This window comes from Odontesthes bonariensis, chromosome 1 (assembly GCF_027942865.1).
Source record: "Odontesthes bonariensis isolate fOdoBon6 chromosome 1, fOdoBon6.hap1, whole genome shotgun sequence".
Classification (NCBI taxonomy): Eukaryota; Metazoa; Chordata; class Actinopteri; order Atheriniformes; family Atherinopsidae; genus Odontesthes; species Odontesthes bonariensis.
Genome location: NC_134506.1, coordinates 21,557,279 through 21,577,576, shown reverse-complemented (window position 1 = coordinate 21,577,576; position 20,298 = coordinate 21,557,279). Strand labels below are relative to the sequence as shown.

At 39.5% G+C, this 20,298-nt stretch overlaps 2 protein-coding genes across 2 annotated transcripts in view; one reads left to right on the top strand and one right to left on the bottom strand.

Annotated features, from left to right (window-relative positions):
* Window positions 1-3,859, top strand: part of pde3b (phosphodiesterase 3B) — a 56,085-nt gene extending 52,226 nt beyond the window's left edge. The window contains exons 15-16 of the mRNA XM_075460022.1: window positions 2,541-2,799; window positions 2,990-3,859. Of these exons, the coding sequence (XP_075316137.1) occupies window positions 2,541-2,799; window positions 2,990-3,198 (468 nt within the window). The 3' untranslated portion in view covers window positions 3,199-3,859. The remainder of the gene's footprint in view (window positions 1-2,540; window positions 2,800-2,989) is intronic.
* A 5,747-nt stretch (window positions 3,860-9,606) lies between these two features.
* Window positions 9,607-13,957, bottom strand: cyp2r1 (cytochrome P450, family 2, subfamily R, polypeptide 1). Its single transcript, XM_075471012.1, has 5 exons — window positions 13,721-13,957; window positions 12,149-12,290; window positions 11,406-12,038; window positions 10,933-11,262; window positions 9,607-9,815 (listed from the first exon to the last, which is right to left on the bottom strand). The coding sequence occupies exons 1-5, from the start codon at window positions 13,955-13,957 to the stop codon at window positions 9,607-9,609; spliced, it is 1,551 nt and encodes a 516-aa protein (XP_075327127.1).
* Window positions 13,958-20,298: the final 6,341 nt, after the last annotated feature.

The window sequence follows — 20,298 nt, the reverse complement described above, 5'->3', positions numbered from 1 at the left end:
AGTTTGCATCTGGCCAGGACTGCCATAGTGAATACATGAGGTATTGGAAGTGTGATGATTCAGGCCTGCACGGGTACAAAAGGAAAGACAAGACGTCTCTCAGTGTCCAGAAGAAACGTTCCAGCATGATAATGATCCACTGAACAAAAAAACCCTTAAGAACATGACCTGGTCAAGTATCCAAATGCACAAGATAATAAATGAAGATGATTGAACAAGATGGAATCACGTTAATGGAAAGTGTTTTTTCGTCGCATAGTGTTCCTACTTTGGGGCCCTTATTTTTAATGCAGTAGACCTAAACGGTCCTAATTTAATTTTACACGAGAGCAAACACCCCACTGTTCAGCAAGAAGCAACACAATTTATTGGTGGACATAATGTCCTCATTCTGGACAGAGACCGATCAGAGGAGGTGGCGTCTTAAAGTGCATCTTTCATAACCACTCACACCTTGTATCTGCCACATGTCGGTCAAGTGAGTTAGTGACCCATATGTGACCTCGACCTCAACCCTATTCAAGTGTAACAAAGGTTTTCAATAGCTTTTAAACCTGAAACTCCCCTGCCGCCGGTTAAAACCAAAGAGGCCTTTTGGGCGAGAGTTGAAACATCTTCAGGATCCAAGAAACAAAGTCCAGTTATCTTTATCCAAGCTCCTAGGATTACCAGGACCTAGATGACTGAGAATCTACACCAACTATTTGGACGCTTTTCCTAACGTTTCCAGACAGTCAGGCACTGCTGGACTCCAGCGGGATGTTTTTATCTGATCAAGTAGCACAAGCAGCACTCATCATGTGAACTAGATATGGTCTGATTTGAAAGAGTTTTGATTCACATGGATTTGAATTTTTTCAATGTAATTCTTGGTTTATTATATGTGTTTTTCATTTGTATTATTCGTATCATTATTATTATGTAGCAGTAGTTGTTAGAATGCATTTTGTGAATATGTGATTGATGTTACATAATGATGACTCAGGATGATGATGTACTCCCAATGCTTTATTACCAAATATATTTAATCTTTTCATCAATTAAAGTGAATATCAAATGTCCAAATGAAAGATTTTTATTGAAGAAAATAAGCATTTTGGGAAAATTCATAACTGTGAGGTCAAGATGACTGTTCAACGCTGGTTTATCAGGAGCTTTGGCTCCAGCTGGCCTTTCTTATTCAGAGTCCGAGGCCACAATAACCAAAGCAGTGTCTGAGAGCAGTAAACATACGATGGCCCTCATCATTACTGTGGTTTTTCCAGACCCTGATGGCGTTGGCGATGCTCCTTTGGAAGGAACGACTAATGTCGTGTTGTGTAAAAAGTACTATCACAACAACACATCATGAGTAAGACCAAACAAATCTGTGTCACGGTGGTCTAAACCCAGCTCTTGTTACATATTAACAAAAGAACAGTCCACCGCTGGGTGAATTCTGCTTTAATGATAAGAAGAGCCGCCATAGAAGATCAAAACGCTGCTTCGCTGTGAACGCTTGGCCGCCACAAACCAGGTGTTCCTTTATAAGATCTGGCCTAAATAAACACATGAATAGACAAGTGCTGGGTTTCCAGTCTCACTTTATCCAACTCCTTTGAGGAGAGTGTTTTAATTTCCATGACAAGTAGAACCTCACTGACAGTCAGACTTTTAAAAAAGGTTTTTTACCAAGGAATAAGAAGAGGGTGTCGATACTAATGTTGGCAGTATACCAAAGAGATTGATTTTACTTTGACAAATTTACAAAAGCATCAGAAAACATCAAATTTACCCCAAAAAAAAAAAAAAAAAAAGCAGAAAACCTAAAGGGGCTTTTCTGAATGAACTCTAACTGCATCCAAGAGAAATAGATGAATGATATCATGATTAACGATGAAATCGAGAAAATACCTTTCAGCTCACCTGATTTTAGAATTCTATCGTGCAGTATTTAATTTTCCATGTGACCAAACCAGATGCAATGAAAACAATGAAACAATTCACAGGTGGAAATGACCTAAATAATGTGCAGGTGACCTAATGGGCAGAGAGCTGGCCATCAGGCAGCTGAACGGCTCAATGGCTACAGTCTGGTTGACCGTCTGGAACACAGAGAACTCATCCAAAATAATACAGATTCAGAAAGATTCATAGGTAATGGCAACAGTAATGTTATTCTTCTGCTCTCTAGCTGTAATGTTAATGGCCCCTGTGCAGTATCGGTGGGAAAAAAATAAATAAAAAAAGGGAGATATTTTGTCTGGGAAAAAAAATTGGAAAAACTGCAAAGACCATGGTAAAGTTATTTGAAGTATTTGTCTTAGACTAATGCCCGATATTTTTTTAAAAGAGAAAATACCGATTTTCTAAATGATAAAAAAAATGTTTGCTATTACTGAATATACTGAATGGAACCCATGGAAACCATGCTTTCACAGCTGGATTCATTGTTAGAGTACAGGTTGAATTTTGAGGAACTCTGGCTGAAGCTTGAATAGAGTAATGAAAAGTCTTCGTTAAAGCTCTGTTTCTAACAACGGTCTTTCTCTAATCTGCAGGGAGATGAAGAAGCTAAATTGGGATTACCCATCAGCCCCTTCATGGACCGCTCCTCCCCGCAGCTGGCCAAGCTGCAGGAGTCTTTCATCACCCATATTGTGGGACCTCTGTGTAACTCCTACGATGCTGCTGGTCTGCTGCCTGGCTACTGGATTAACGCAGCGGGATCGGACGAAGATGACGACGAGGGACAGGTGGACATCGACACAGATGAAGACGTGGATGAGGAAGACGAGATGGAGGATGAGCTGGCGCCAGGTAAGATTTGATACCCACAGATCCTCTTAACGTTCTGCATCAACAGAGGCTGCAGTCTGCAGTGGAGTTTCATACACAACAAATACAGTGGCTGTATAGAATAGAGCGAATACATATGGTGCCATCAGACAAGGCGCCGTACTCCGTACAATCCAGATATTCCCAAACATTTGCCTCTTATTTGTTGTAGGAAGGAGGAAAAGCCGCCGCAGGTTGTTCTGCTGCATCATGCAGCACCTGACGGAGAACCACAAAGTGTGGAAGAAGATCATCGAGGAGGAGGAGAAGAGCAAAGAGCTTGGCAAACAGCAGCAGCAGCAAACGGAGAGCATGCCCACGTCCTCATCGGATGACATCCAGGTCATCCAGGAGGAGGAGGAGGGAGAGGAGCGCCAGTAGCAGGAGGACAAAGAAAATAGTAGAAGTGTGTGAAAAAGAAGTTGTGTAAGGACACGAGTCCCTCGAACACCTGCCTTTCACTGGCGTAAAGACAGACAGTTGATAAATGCACATAAAACACACTTTGCTCCCTCTCTTATGAACACACACTCACACAAACATGCACGCACCCGTTGGAAGATTCACTGTGCAGACACTCAAATGCTTAAGCAGTCACATTGTTTTAGGAGAAACAAAAAGGCCTTACTACTGTGAGCGGATCCTTACTGCAACGGTGGGGGCCCAACCCCTATGCACTTTCACCCCATGGAGAGTCAAGTGCACCCAGAAAAAAAAAAAAAAAAGCACCGGAACTGAGGAGGAAGGTGCAGAAGAAGAGTGTGGACGGGGTCCAGTGTTAATTTACCCTCCAGGGTAACCTGGCTGTGATGCTGCCTTGAATGCAAAGCGCTTAAACGTTAACTCCTCCCTTAGGTACAAAACAGTTCCTGTATATTTGAAAATGAAAGTTAGGGGAATAAATACTGAAGCAGGTGACATCATGAAGCGATTGATACCCTTTACCAAAGTGAACAGTTCATTTATGGAAAGACAAGAGACTGAAACAGTTTCAGCCTCAATGTCAGGTATATTTTTGAATTACATACATATATATATATATATATATATATATATATATATATATGTGTGTGTGTATATATATATATGTGTGTATATATATATATATATATATATATATATATATATGTGTGTGTATATATATATATGTGTATGTATATATATATATATATATATATATCAAATGATGTGCCTGTCTGAACCTTTACTAAGTCCATCTTGGCCCAGAGCCTTGGCTTGTGTAGTTTTCTCTCCTTGCTGGCGACACGAAACACTGTATCAGACTCAGTCACAGAGACATTATTGAAATGTTGACTGATTAATATCATTATATCTGCATCATTTTTGATGCTTTTATTCATGTGTACCACCTGTCTCTTCTTTTCTCTCTCTCTCTCTCTCTCTCTCTCTCTTCCTAGTTTCTTTAATTCTCAGTTCTCCGTTTTGTTTGAGTGTGTGAATATTTTGGCAGGAATGTGACAGAGAGAATGAGCAGGGAGAAAGAGAGCACTTTTTTTTCTGTTTAATTATTTCAGTATGTAATTCGTGTGTGTTTGTGTGTCCTTTTTAGTAAGGTTTGGTTTCAAATCAATGAAATGTCCTCTGGTGTTTTAACATGTCGCATTCAGATCAGGAGTGCTGATTCAATGAACGGATCTTTCATGTTCCTTTTTTGATTACAAGTATTTTTTTAAAGGTTACTCAGGATTCACGCAAAAGTTGAATAATTTTTTTGCAAGAATTTATGTCGTTAATATGAAATACACTTTAAAAACGTACAGAAATTAAAAAATCTGGGTGACTGAAGTAGTTTGTAATCTCTTAATGAACAACTTTGACTACAAACAAATTCAAGCAATTGAAATCCTCTGTGACAGAGGAGCATGCAGTATATGCTGTCTCTCGGCCATCCGTACACTGTTTGCATAACCTTTTTACGACCTCACTGGAGAAAAGCTTATCTCGGCAGACTGCAGACTGTCTCTCCGGCAGCAGCGACACAACACAAATAGTTTTGCAGTTCTGTAACCGTATATAAGGCCTTTTTAAATTATTTTTTAACCAACAGTACAAAGTCTAAATGTGTGTTTCTGTTACTTAGCAGATGCTGATGTTTAGACAAACTAAATGTACGTCTGACTTACTTTTTCCACTTTTTTAAGAGTTTTGTCAAAACTCACAACTCTGCCAGTGTCTAAAGAAGGGATCTAGGGTTTCATGTCACTTTGGTTTCGTTGAGGTATATATATGTATATATATAGATATATATACATAGATATCTATATAGATATATATGTACATTTATATTTTATGAAGTGGCACGAGGCAGGTTAAAAACTACTAGTTGTCTAACTTTGTCTCTAAGAACTTTTGGCATTCCACTAGAAAAACTACATTTTATCAAACAAAAGGCTGAATAGTCGCCGAGCTCCTTTATCACCGCATTAAATCGCGATCTCTGCGGAAAATGTCAAGTAAGCAGTGTAAATTGACATAGTTATATTTAAAGACTTAAAAAAAAAATAGATTCAAATGTGCACATTTTAATACCAAACAAGTGTTTAGCCACTGTAAAAAAAAAAAAAAAAAAAGAAGAGTATGTGCATATAAATATATATTTTTTAAATAATCAAATGAATGCATCTGTTTTCTACATGCAGCTGACATGTTGTACATCCTGTAATTATTACCTTTATGTCTCCAGTGTCTATATCCTTTCAAAATGTGGAACTGTGGGGGCTTTTGAGTTTGATTTTTTCCCCCTTGGTTTCAGCCTTTCCCTGTTCTGTATCATAACCACTCTTGTCTCCTCCATTAACTCTCTGTCACCGTTGTATCACTTGACCCAACTGGTGCCAAATTTGACCTACGTCCTGTAATTCGTGGACTGGGATGTGCTGATTGGCAACATTTCTCCAGGCTCCAGTACTGTTTTCGTGCGAGAGCGCCGCATTGAGTCAAATATTCCACCGGGATCAAAGTTTGCAGTGACAATGGCGAGAGTCAGAGTTGGACTCAGGTTAGAGCTATACATGTTCTGACAAATCTGTTTGCAGTTTTTTTCACATGGACCCGAGCTGGATCATAAAGCCTCGGTAGCTCTGGCCTTGACATATTCTGGCTCATTAAGTTGTAAATGTCTGTTGGCTTTTCACTGTGCAGTCTCTCAAACCACAGTGTCCTCTGATGATTGTGCCATAAATACATCTATGAATGGTTGTTACCCCTATGTAGCATCAATACGTACGTTTGTCTAATGTAACCATTCACCCTTATCCACATTGTGGAGACAACAGATTTTTGTTGTTATTTATAGCTGTCATAAAACACCATCCCTAAAGTATCAGCAGTCCTCATTGATTTTTATTAATGTCTGTGTGTCTGCGTGAACTCACAAGATATGGTGTTTCTTTTTTTTTTTTTTTTTTTTGTTCATGCCACTTTAAATAAACAGTGGAATAACCTTAAAGACTTTGAAAACGCCCATTGTACACCCATATATGCTCCCACTTAAAAGACCTCACAGGAGATTGATGGCGCGTGTAAACTTTGGCAGATCGACACCTTTCTTCCCTGTTAGTTTTACACCGAATGATACCGTTGAACAGCATACCCTTCCCTATTATTCAGATTCAAACATAACATCCGTGATTAGCCTGAAGTGAGGCCTAATCGGCTGCAGTAACAAAACTCTGTCATTCTTATTGACCCTCAGAAAACTCCCAGTTTCTGCACTGCACTTCCCCTCAGCGCGAGTGAACAGGATTTCATGGGTAGTGATGAAGCCGGTGCTAAAGGGTTAAAAAGTGCAGCTCCTGGAATGACCCCTTCGGGCTGTATTTACCCTCAGTGCTCTGGGGCCTACGATGATTTCAGAACCAGTCCAGTAACAATACCACCTCCTCCCAGGGTCCAAGCCTGTAACTACGACAGCATGAGGGGAAGGCATTACACTGTATCCCACTGGCTGTGTTTCACCACAATTTCTGACCATCAGAACTCTCTCAGATAAGTAGACTAGTTTATTATTTTTAACCAGACCACAAGCAACAGCCCACACAGCGGGAATGAGAGTGAGCTGCCAGCCGTGTTGCAATCAGTAAGATCGATCAGTCTGGTTCCTTTTTTTCAGGAAATTATTGATGTCAGTTTCAGAGCCTTCGTGTGGGACATTTAGTTGGTAAACGTGTGTCCTGTGCCCTTTCTTGTAGCCCAAAGGCAGCACTGTCAGCGAAAATTAGGTGTACACCTGGGTGTTGTTTCTTCCTCGGGAGCCTGATTATTCCCCACAACTACCGCAGATTTATTCGATACATTACTGAATGAACTGAAACTCTCTCCAGTTGCACTCAAAAGTTGGACGTTAGAAGGTGTCCGTGGCCGTTACTCAATAGGCGTACTTGTCTATACTTGCGTACTCGTGTACTTCTGAAACGTTCTCACCGAAGCACCAAGTACTGTTCCAATTCAAAGTACGCATCCAGACAAGTACGCTCCACATTCCCGGATGTGTACTTGCTCCGCCCATTTTATCGAGTTTGCTTCTGTGGTGACTTGTATAGACTTCAGACAGCTTGCTGTCCCAGAAAGCAGTACGGCACGAGCGATGATGACGCTTCCGTTCCAAATGCACAATGAGCTTACTTGTGTGCTTGTGTGCTCAGAAGTCCGTACTTCTGACAAGTCCATACTTCTAAGCACAGGAGTACGGACTCGGGTACTTGGGTATTAAGAAACGGCCCGTGTTTTTTTTATCATAGTAAAAAAAAGCATCTTATTGCAACATTAAAGTCTCATTTCTGCCCAGCTCTTAGCCTAACACCACCCTGTGAATAACTTAGAACAGAAAAGGACACCTAGCTGAAAATGGCATGGGTAGGGGAAGGAGGCAGGAAGTGCTCTCAGTAGGCGGCGGGTACATCACCTACACGCACCTGAAAAGCAGTGTGGTGAAGGAACATGGTGGCTGCATCCGTTGAAGCTGTACGCTCCGGGGACAAAAGAAAAGAGGGCCAAACTAGATTTTTCTTAATGTAACAACATACCAAACAATCGCAACTTTAATTTAGTTACAGTAAGTAGAATGAGATCTGGACTCTGGGCCAGAACATGCAAGTAATCGATTTGCGTTTTCAAAAAAGCGTTTTGTTGCTTTAGCAGGGTGTGAAAGATGTTTTTTTTTATTTATTCTGCAGCGCTTAATGACTCACTGCATTTAATAATGCCACTAACATTTTACCACCCCCACCATGTTTCGGTCTGGAGAAACTCTTTCATCAGACCTTCTAAAACAACATATAGGCCTCCGAATGGCTGGAAACACAATTAATTTCACAAGACATTATCAAACCATTCAGCATCATGGTTCGCATACTTAAAAAAGCAAAGGCAGTCTTTAATAGTCTTGGACAAATGTTGATTTATTGCACGTTCTTTTGATCAAAAACCTTCATTTGCAAGTCCACCGGTTGGTGGTTCCTCTAGAAACCGCTGGCAGCCCTAAACTCATATAACCATCTTGAACTGATTGTTTTAAATACTGATTGTATTCAATTTCAGAAGTTCTCCACACTGCAGTCAGTGAGTCAGGAATTTCCTCAAATCTCAGAATTTTTCTAATATGCCATGCTGACACAGTTATTCTTGTCTGGCAGGTTAAGGAATGATAAGAATAGCTGATACTGCGTGGAGCCTTTTTCAGCTCGTAACATTCCACTTTTTCAGTTTTTTTCTTTTTGTTTGTTTTTGGGAAAACCGTCTTCTATTTTATGACCAGCATTCGTGTGTTTCACATCGCAGAACAGTTATGATTTAGGTTACATCCCAAACAACACATTTAAATCCTTAATAAACGTAAACACAACCGAGTGCAAAGACGTTGTTGCTTTTTCACCTTCATGAACTTAATTGAGATTGCAAAAAGTACGAGCAGGATCAGCCGAGTCCCTCCACATCTGTCAAACGTTTATACTGATACTGTATCAGTGCTTATAGTTTATAATGATACATTTCAGATCTATGTACAGCTAAAAGAAGAAAAAGGTAAGTTTTCCAGGACCTCAATATTTTCAGAATATCAAAAAAAACACTTAAGCCACCAAGCCACCGAGATTGCAAAAAGACAAAAAAACAAATGTTAGCTTTACATGTAAAAACAGTACATTGTTAGTACTGATAAGCACCATTAAGCAGAAACCAGTGTTGCATAGTCTGTTTCTAGAAATCTGTCAGGGTTGCGTTCTCTTTCGATTAGAAAGATTTTCCAAATAGCACCATCCCTGGAGAAGGGGTCAGAGTCAGTCCGGATGATGTAAATCCTGGCTCGCATCCAGTGCCAATACACAGTGTTCAAACTTTCTTGGAAAGTCTGTTAGTCCCATTTCACCCAACACATGTTGGACGAATAGCTGGTTACATTTGTCTGCCCAAAGCTGTCCAATGACAGCAGGGCTATGAACCATCATAGGTGTACATACTATAAATCATTGACTTAAGCCATCACCCGCACACCAAGGTTCACAGGCATTTCAATTTCTGTGTGCAGGGGCTCAGAGAATCAAATCGATAGCACACTTGTGTTCCCAGGATGTCCGTTCAGCGTCCGTTGACTCCTCTGCAGTTTAAAAGTACTGTGCAAACATGCATATTGCCCACTTGAAAAAAATCAATAGTCGCTGAATAAACTGGATGTGCATGTTCAGATGTAGCGAGGCACCTGTGGCACAGTAACTTTGCTCTGGAAAGACTGTAAGGCACAAGTCATAGCAACAGCAGGCTTGCCTGCCTGTGTTAAGGAGTGTCTCCAGAGCAGGGGAGTTTCTGTTGCCTGCGCACAGCACATATGGAGTAAGGTTTGGGCTGTAAGGTCATTCCTAGTTTGGGAGTGACGGTTGGAACAGTTCCTGGAGGGAACTGGAGGTGGAACCTCTGCAACATAGTGGTGAAAAAGAGGAACATCTCCATTCGTGCCAGCTGTTCACCCAGGCAGTGACGCCTCCCTGAAAATAGAAAATGTGTTAATTAAAATCACATTCACACAAAGTCTTGCTAATTCATTTAAACCTTAAGAAATACAGCATGGTCCTTGGCAAAGATCAGTTTAACTGAGGACGGTGGGTGCTGAAGATGTTGAATAAAAATCAGTTTGTTGTCAAAGACAGTGTCCATTGATAAAGACTAAATGAGAACAGAAATTTCCAATGTGACCACAACTGCTGGCTGCGAAAGAGTATAAGAACTCATACTAGATCAGAGACAAACGCATTGGTCTCTTTCACACTACCATGATAAATTTCATTAAACAAGGAGGAGTGAAGCATGGTCAAAGGGTGAACCGATTACCTTTCTCTAAAATTGTTAATTGAGACATTGGCTTTGGTGGTGAATGTGCTATAAAGTAAAACAAAAAATGACATCAAACAGAATTCAGTGATTTGCAAATAAATGAACCTCTATATCTGAATGAATATAGCACCCAGTGCTACATGCAGGCTTGCTATGAAACATATGGGGCCATGTTTTTACCCTTTCATATTTCAGGAGTACAGTGCCTGCAGTCCAGGCCTGTCGCATATTAAAACCTTTTGCATAACTGACTACAGAGCTATTGAGTAAAGGAAACCCAATTAAGTATTTTACTTTTAAAATATTAACAACTGATATCCTCAGTTCTCAAACACAAGGTGTTGTTTTAAGAAAAGCTTAAGCAGCACAGTGGTAGAGCATTTCCCAGATTCAATATTTGATCAGTTATTTGTACCATTTTTAGTTAAATGTGGAGTTCAAATTATCTGCAAATCATTACATTCTCTTATTACATTTATTTTAGTATCTCAGCCTTTTCAGCAACATGGTTGCACATTTGAATTAACTATATGAGCAAAATTCTTCTCATGTTGATGGCTTAGCAGCAATTAATTTGAGGCCATCCAGTTACTACCAGTCAATAATACTAATCTAAGAGGGTCAGGTAATAAATAACATTTTCAAAAACTTTAAAATGTTGTGATTTCCCAAAGCTACTTAAGGGCAGATAAAAAAAAGTCACTGGCTGGTGACTGTTTCATAAGTGAAAATGGAGTTTTTACAGTTATAGAAACAGACAAAATCACTAACCCAAGGAGAATGGAAGGAAGGCCTCACGTTTCACAAAGTTGCCACTGCTATCCAGAAACCTCTGTGGTTCAAAAACACCCGGATCATTCCAGTACTTCTCATCAAAGTGTACAGAGTAGAGGTTTGTGATCACCATGGTGCCTTTGGGAATTGTGTACCCGTTGACTTTTGCGTCCTGGGAGGTGGCACGGAAAATACCAAGGGGCACAATGTTGCAGAAGCGAAGGACTTCGTGCAGAACTGCCTCTACATAGGGCATTTTATTCTTGTCCTCTAATGTGGATGGTCTCCCATTCACCAACACACTGTCGATTTCCTTGTGCACTCTCTCTGTGCAGGGAAAAACAGAGAATTTCAGGCATTCTTTCAGGTATAACATGACTTAGCCAATACATTTAGAACAAACAGATATGCATAAGTCACATGTGAATTCAAATGTTCCAATATTAGATAATGACTCTACTACAACTGACCTTGTATGTGGGGGTACAGGGCCATGTACAGCATAGCCCAGCGTAAAGTGTTAGTCGTAGTCTCTGTGCCAGCGATAATGAGTTCCCCCACTGAATAGATGAGGTTCTCATAAGAAAAAGAGGAATTTGGATTTCCTGTGTTCTGCTCCAACTCATCCAAATAGGCATCAACATAGTGACGTGGTACATGGGGCACCCTGCCGTTTGAAAATCCCTTTATAACCTCCGATAGGAAGTCATAGACCTCAGCAGCATTGCGGAAGAGCTTCTGGTGTTTTCCAAGTGGCAGATATTCAATCAAAGGAAAGGCATTGTAAAGGAGGGCCCAGCCACTCACAGCTAATTCCACATTCTCGCTGAATATCTCAATCATGTGCTGAAATTTCCGGTCATCATAGGTAAAACGCTGCCCAAAAATGATCAGATTGGTGATGTTGGACACTGCATTGGTCACAAGGTGTTTGGGGTTGAAGGGCTTTCCCTTGTGTTCATCGATGGCATCAACAAAGAACATGCACTCCTCTGAGATCTTTCTTTCAAACTGCCTCTGGCCACTGCCATAGTAGCGGAAAGAGTTGCAAGCCAGTTTGCGGTGCTCAAGCCAACCTTTGCCATATTTACAATTAAGAAGCCCTTTGAAAATATAAGAGAGAATTTTGCAATTTAAAATGCAAATGATGTAATCGGTATTGTTCTGAAAAAAAAAAATCGATACACTGTAAAGAAGAAAGAAGAAATCTTACCGCCCATTTTGGTCATTTTCTTGAACAAAGGTAGTGATGGACGATCAGCGAACACCTCGCTCTGATGGTAAAGGCATTCTTTAACACAGTCATACCCATTTAATACCACTGTCATGATACCTCCAAGATCAAGACTGAAAATCTGAAAAGTGCACATTGGAACATTAATGAAAACACTCTTTCATAAATTCACTCTACAATCCTTGTTATATAATAGATAATTGATATTCTAATTAATCATTTGACAAATATATATATTTTATATATATGACTGATTGTGCTAAAAAAATGTTGCATAAGTTCCTAAGCATAAAGGGACGACACTGCATAGTGATTTGACGACGGAGTGTCTTCAGTCAATGAGGACTGATACAGGAGGCCATTCCTGTCTACAAGAGTAGCCTCACAATAACATCTCTCTTCATTGCCTCTCCTTACATCTATGTATCTACTACTTATACTTTGACACTATCATTTGTCTTAATGGATTTACTAAGTATGAATTCAATTTTGAATCGCTTTCTTATTATTAATCTTTTTGGAAATCTATGCAGATGTTTTCTTGGAAATATAGAAAACAAAATAAGCCCCAAAATGGAACCCTGTGTAACACCTTAACTTATCCCCAAAGAGTTAGAATTATGGTCCTCCACATATACTCTACACTCTGTGTAGATCATTTCTGTATAATTTGTCATCCTTAATCACTAACAAAATGGCTATAAATTAATTTGAATGACAGGTATATTTATGAAAATGAAAGTTCAGAAATTAGACAGTAGGCCTACTTGTTAAATAGGTCTCCACACTTAAGGGGAGATACAGGCAGCTTTCCAAATTTTTTAAACTAGACACAAGACTAAAAAATATCAGCAACAGGTTCAGCTGTTATATCAGCCACCACTTTTAGCATAACCCGGATTGTTTGGATTGTCAGAATTATTATGGTCCATGTCTTGTTCAGATTCACATCTGTTCAAGTGTTGGCGAAGCCAGGAAGAGACATAGTAAGAGTTAAACAATCAAATACAGACTCAGCATGGTTACAGGATTTATTAAACGGTTACATCTTTGTTTGCAAATGACAGAATATGAGTTTTCTCTCTGGTCACAGTAGGGAGGGTTTCCGCGAGCTAGTAAGGGAAGGTCATTTAAAAAGTTATTGTATGTAAGAAAGCACGAAGTGAATGAAAGTTACTTTTCAGTGTTATCTCTCATCCACAGAGGCAACAAACTATCAATCTAATATCTTTTTATCTTGAAAATAAAAATACAACGTCTTACTTAAAATAAGTCTGTGTGGCTGTGAGCTATTAATTCTTGGGAGGGGGTTTTAATCTCATGGAGCCCCTGACTAGCCAATTATCCCCCTCTAACCAAACGCTACAGCTCGCCAAATGTTAGGGCGAGTCTCTTTTGTTCGTTTCATAATTTATCCAAGGTGTGTGTGTGTGTGCATGTTCGCATGTGTGTCACGAAAGTCTGACAGATCGCAGTCTGCACAGTCTGCAGAGCCCCCCCGCTTATTGCGTTGCAGGGTTAAAATGCGCTTTAGGCAGTCCGAGTCATTACCTGTCCGTGAACTTCGCTTTGCCTCTTGAGGAAGACGTGCGGCTCGGTGGCCAGAGAAAAAATGTTTCCTATTATAGGGATGGGAGATGGACCAGGGGGAAACCCCGGGGGTCTTCTCTGCTTGACGAGCTGGCGAACCAGCAGGAAGGCGAGGAGGGCGACAGCCAAGCAAACCAAACCAAGCAGAACCTCTGCGCAGGACACTGGCATCAGAGACGGAGATTTTAGTGAAACCATCTTCACAAAATTCTTTCTTCCCTGCAGACAAAGTCTGATCCGACTTCGGCCTCTCCTCTGAGGAACTGAAGCACATATGTATCATCTTGCACAGTTTCTATCCCCCGCCTCTAAGCCTAAGATTGGCCAGAAAGTGAGAGTCAACTATTGGTGAACTTTGTTCTGCTCTTGATCGATAATCCGGCTCTTAAATGTTTATTAGGTTGCCTTTTTGGGAGATTTTAATCATTCCGAGCAGCACAACACAAAATTGTACTTTTATTCATTGTTGTTAAAATGTTTTGGGTCCTAAAGTAGTATCTTTGTTCGACCAGTACAATGCAGATTGTGTAGTGAACAACTTGCACAAGACAGTTACAGTACAGTTACAGTACACCAGACAGTGATATAAGTTCAGCTCCTTAGTATGCCAGCCATGTGCATGTGAGCTAGTTTTGTTTTAAGATAAATTAAGGTATTCTATAAGCAGTTTGGATGCCACTTTCTGTTTGGAGAAACATGGAGCTGTTGCTTGTTTCAGTTCAAAACCAGGTTCTGTGAAATGAGAGTGAACTGGAAAAGCATTTGCCTCTTAGATCAGAAACGGTAACAACAAAGTTAGTGTGTGTGATAGAGAAAAAAGTATTGTGTAGCCTGTACATTGTATAGACTAAGACTTGCTTAATCTTCTTCAGGCAGCAGTTGTTCTCTTAAGAGTGATGATTTCAGTAGCAAAACAGGTCATGGCTATACATAGATATGTATATATAAAACACAAAACTCCTGAAACAATGTTCTTTTGAATGATGAGATCTTTGGAGATGTTTGGTTTTAATGCACAGTATTTAGTTCAAAATCAAATCCAGTGAATCAGCACAAACACCTCATATCAACTGTCAAACATGATGGTTAACGGGTGATGATTTGGGCTTGTTTTGCAGCCACAGAACCTGTCACCTTACTGTCGCTGAGCCAACCGTTAACGTCTCTGTATGCCGAAGCATTCAGAGGGTGAATATGAGGCCATCTGTTGGCCACATGAGGTTAAAGCTTGGCCAAAATTGTGCCATTCAACAGGACAGTGATCCCGGGCACACCAGCAAATCTGCAATATAATGGCCAGTGGTTCAGTCAAAGTCCAGACCTCGACTCAATTCAAATGCTGTGGCAGGACATTAAGAGAGCTATGTTTAAAGACATGAAAATCCTCTACAATGAGGTAAAAGAGTCAATGTCATACAAAATAAGTTGTTGCTATGAAATGTAGTTCCAGAAGCTGTTTAATAAAAGGGTGAACTTAGTTTTTCCCTGCAATGCTTTTGCATTTTGGCAATATATGCATATTGTGTCTACACCTAAATCTGATAAAGACTTTTAATTATATCCTAATACATAAAACTATAGAATTGAAAGAAGGCGTTCCTTCTTTTGCATTTGATTGTATAATAGCAACAGTAACATCAATCAAACTGACAATAATCATGACTCTTATAGCTGGTTATAGATGAGTTCTTAAAAGAAACAAAACTTCTTTTGTGTGCCAATTTTTAAGCAAGTAATGTCTGATCCAATAATCTGCTGCAGGTTTTTTTTTCACCTCAACGCATTACAGTTCAGATCATGCCCTACTTTTAGAGGTGAAAGGTGAAAGGATGTGAGACATTCCAAACATGCCTAGTTGTGTGCACTTTTCCAAGCTTGTAGGCCAGAATTTATGCAGGAGCGCACAGAGACATTCCAGGACCGGATGTGTAAAAAACAAAAGTATAAAGTACTTGCCAAAATATTTTAAATTATCATTTTTCTCATAGTCACTAAGCACTGCATTGCAATCAAAAGCTTTTATGGTTTGCAAACAGAAGTGGAGAATGGAGAGAGCTTGCAGAGGGTAACCTAAAAAAACACAATTGTCTCACTGATGTATATTTAAACTTTAAACAATCTGTATGTCTGTAAGATCCTGCTACAAGCTTGGTTCATGATGACTAGCTCCTCAATAGACATGAAGTTGTTTATCCAGCTGTTCCTTCCTGCTGAGGCAGCTGGTACGTTTTTTCCCTCTTCTTTCAAGATGGCCCAATGGCCCCTACAGACCTCTCCCAATCACTTAGATTTTCAAGGCTAACTAATGAAGACATTCTTGCATTATTTCTTTGCTTCCCTCCGACCACCCCTGACTCAGAAGCAGTTTTGAAAGAAATTAAAACAAATTTAACTAATAAAAAAAAAAAAATTAAATCATGTTCTCATCTTATTAGTAGTATCAAAACACTTGTGGCGAGAGTGTCCAGGGGAATTCTGACGGAAGTCAGGAGATGTTTGACATAGTTTCCATTGCTATTGCATTTAAAAGAAGAGTTTCTAAAATGTCCAGCATTTTATGTGGAATTACCTAAGACAGGTGTCAAGAATAAGCATGCATTCACAAGAGGAGCAATGGTAAATAATTGTGTGGCGTGACATTTACGTTTGACTTCTCCAAGCATGGAAAAAAAAATTCACCCATTTTATTTTTTTCATTAACGCCAGCAATATTTCTATGACTTCCTATGTCTGAGTTCTTCTCAGCTCGAAGTCCGTTAGACAAGTCATTTTAACATTTGACAGCCAGGCTGAAAATATCCCATTATTGATTGTCAAAACACAAAAATCTCAGTCATCTACAGCATCATTATTAGGAGGATGTACAGCATTGAACAAATTTTGCTTTTGACATATATGGGATTTTGTCATTATTGACAATTTATAGTTTGGTTGCAGATGATCTACACTTGAATTCGGTCTACTCTTCTTACTTCTATTTAAAGTAGGGCTGGGCGAGTTAACTCGTTATTATCGCGTTAACTCGTTAATTATTTAATGTCAATAAATATTTTATCGCGCATTAACGCAGGTTTTATTATTTATTTTATCATTGTAAAAGTCTGTTGCTCACAGGCTTTTATTTTGTAAAAGTCTGTTGCTGTCTGCTGCGGAACAAGAAAAGAAAGTAATTGGCAGATCCACCAAACATGGAGAAGGGTACGGAACTTTTACTCGGCCATTTTCATGTTAAAGTTCTTCCAGACGGCGGAGTCGACAGAACCAAAGTCATCTGTAAACACTGCCAAGTTGAATTGTCTTTTCTCCGTAGTAGTTTCAGTCTAAAATATCACTTAAAGGCAAAACACACAATTGATTCCAGCAAGTAATTCAACGAAACAAACAGTGGGGCGAGACTTCTACATAAAAACTACATAAAAATGCTGATGTTAAAAGTGTGTTTGCACAACAAATGTCATGGCACTTTCATTCATATGGCAGCACATTTAAAATAAAGCTAAATGCTAAAAGCTATACACTACTTTTGCATTCATTTTTGGATTTTGCGTACAAATGCGATTAATCGTGATTAATCAGGGAAATCATGTGATTAATTAGATTAAAAATTTGAATTGTTGCCCAGCCCTAATTTAAAGTAATCTTTGATTTGCCCTTGATTCAAGATCTCCATATTGCTGCTTTATCTGGAGGGTGAAGTTGGCAAATTTAAACTATTATTTGATTACGGTTATGTAACGATCACACAGATGTATCAGTCATTTCTATTTATTCATTTATCAGCTCTATCCTGCAGTGCTTTTATTTTTGTCAAATGCATGGGATCTTGATTCGGTTACGTCACAATTAGTCGGGCTAAATCGATCTTTGCGTTATAAAGCTATGTAAAGAGTATTCTTCTTGTTTCACTCCATTATGGGCCATGTGTGGCAGTTTGAGATAGTGGGTCCCCTGACTGCAGTGTTTCTACGGTGAATTATTTACCAACCGGATGACTGGAATTATCAAGTGCATGAGGAAAATCTCATTATAGACCTACTCTGTAAATCCTAATGCAGTCCAGAACCTCTACTCTCCTAACAACGTAATGACTGTGGCAGGAACGTCAAGAGGTCTTGTAATCCTTCTGTAACTTCTGGGCAGGTGTTTAAATGTTAGGTGAGGCTTGGTAAGCTGTCTAATGGAGAGCAGCTGTGGTATACTTCACATAATGTGTGTTGTTCACCTCGGTGTGGATTTCACGTTCTGTTCTGTAAATGCCACTCTCGTCCTGCTCTTCTATGCCCATTACAGTTTTTTTTTACTGTTAAAATGTTTTGTTGTTTACCGATTCCAGTAAAGACTGGGTTGTGACTTCTGACACCAGCTTTAAAGCTTTTACGTAGATTAATTTGGCATACTTCTTTCAAGGTGACTTTAGTCATTGAGGCGTTGTTGCTTTTTTGGTACTAGGACACACATATAATCGTGTTGATGTTCCTCCTCCCTACTTCTTTCACTCACAAATTCATTTTACAACGGTGTAAGCCTTTATGTCCTCTCCCTTTTTTGTAGCCCCCATCTGGGACTCACAGTCCCTTCCAAAGTTCTGCATAATATAGTTTAGATTTACCCAGCCTTAAAAAGATCATCCACATTGGAAAAAATGATGTCTTTTTCCTTTCCAAATGTGGTTCTGCCAATTTGAATGATGTAAGACATTGATATGAGAGACCTCTGAAGGACATTCTAAGATTGAGTTCAACATGAGCAAGTGACATAGAAAAAGAAAGAAGTTCCCAGTTTTTTGCCAAATTCCTACGAAGTCTGATGTTGCCTCTGTTAGGAAGAAGACACAACAACAATAACTCGGCTGAGACTGTCACGGATGAGCATTGCTGTGAGAATGATGCTGCCCTCTCTGTGATGAATGCTCTCCTGTGTTGTAATTAATTTTCCAGGCCAATTCATGCCCAATGGTAAGGAATGGGAACAGTCTTAGCTAATTGCAGTCTTGTCAATACACTGTTCCCCTTGGAATGTTTTTTCTTTTCTTTTGTCTGAGCAGACACTCGCGAATGAAGGCCTTGGAGTGGCATTTGTCAAATGTAAGATGCATCTCAGGATAGGAATAGGAAAGTATGTCATATCCTTATCTGGATCAGAGAGATATTGCAGTGCAGTTTTGTATAATTGGTTTTCAATGTTAGCATTTGAATTCTAGGTGGTCTGTATTTTTCATGTTTTTGATTTTCTGTTATTATAATACAAGCTTTTTATTGATTGAGACTGCAATTGAAGTTGAATGTGAGAAGCTACTTGAAAAAGAAATATAATTATGCCATAGAAATATACTCAAATACAAACAAGACAATTAACAATCACTGTGTATGGGATCTCTTGCCCCGTCTTGTGATCAAGTTCTAACTGCATGTGAAGCAAATGGAGACTAATTTATTGTCTCTGGTATGTGGCCTGCAGGCCTGCTCAATAGCACTAAAAGGCTCATCTACTCTAATGAGTTTCCTTGTGACGCAAAAACTAACTGGGAGGCAGGATGCTTTATGATACATCATCCAATATTGTTACATAAGGGGAATTATAGGATGGCCAGAAACCAACAGTCCAGTAATTAGCTCAGAGAAAGTGGATAGACACAAATAAACCGAGGCTTGTTTATCAGTGGAGAGCTGTGATGCTATTCCCACACACAAAAAAAGTATAACAAATTACTGCAACTCAGAAATTGCCTCCTGACTCACGTATTAACCAGCCTGCTTTTTAACTGTCCAGCAGTGCCTAATGGGGAAGGTTGTATTCAAACACGAGGTAGCAGTTTGTAACCAGAGTAAACCCAGTGCTGTGATTTCTACTTGTCCAGAGGTAGAAAAACTTCTTACAAAAACATGGTTTGAAAATGAACACTGGAGTCTTCGTGTGTCAGTGAGATTCCTGTGTCATTGTTTTAAAGTCCCACTTACCTTGTTTAAAATATGCCTATACTTCAAGTTCCAGTACCAACTGATTCAATACTTGACTGTCTTTTGAGAATTAAGTACATTGATGACCATGCACCGATGTGATTTGCATACAAGCTCTTTTACTGGCTTGCACTGAGTCACGTAGGACTTCTGATTGGTTGGCAGTTTGAGGTAAAGCATTGGATTAACCAATAGACTTTATTCAAGTGTTCCCTCAGTTAGCACAGAAATCCATAGGGAACATATATAAAACCTTGTACCGTGAGAGACCTCAGCAGATTCACAAAGAGCTCATCATTTAAATCTACATTGGCAGAAGATCTTTTATCCTAAGGTGAGTGCCGAATAATCGCTTTCTTCCCCTTGTTTTTTGTATAAGTTGTGTTGTCACAGTGAGAAAACTAGAATCTGATGCTGTGAACTTTGGAGAAGGTGAGTAAGTTGTATTCTACAATAACTAATGGTTGCTAAGAGAAGGGAAAGTCTTCCCTGCTGCTTTGATAATGCTTTACTATCTATGGCAGGATGTTGTTAATTCCATTAATGGACAGAACTTCTGCTACGGTTGCTGGAAAAGCACCC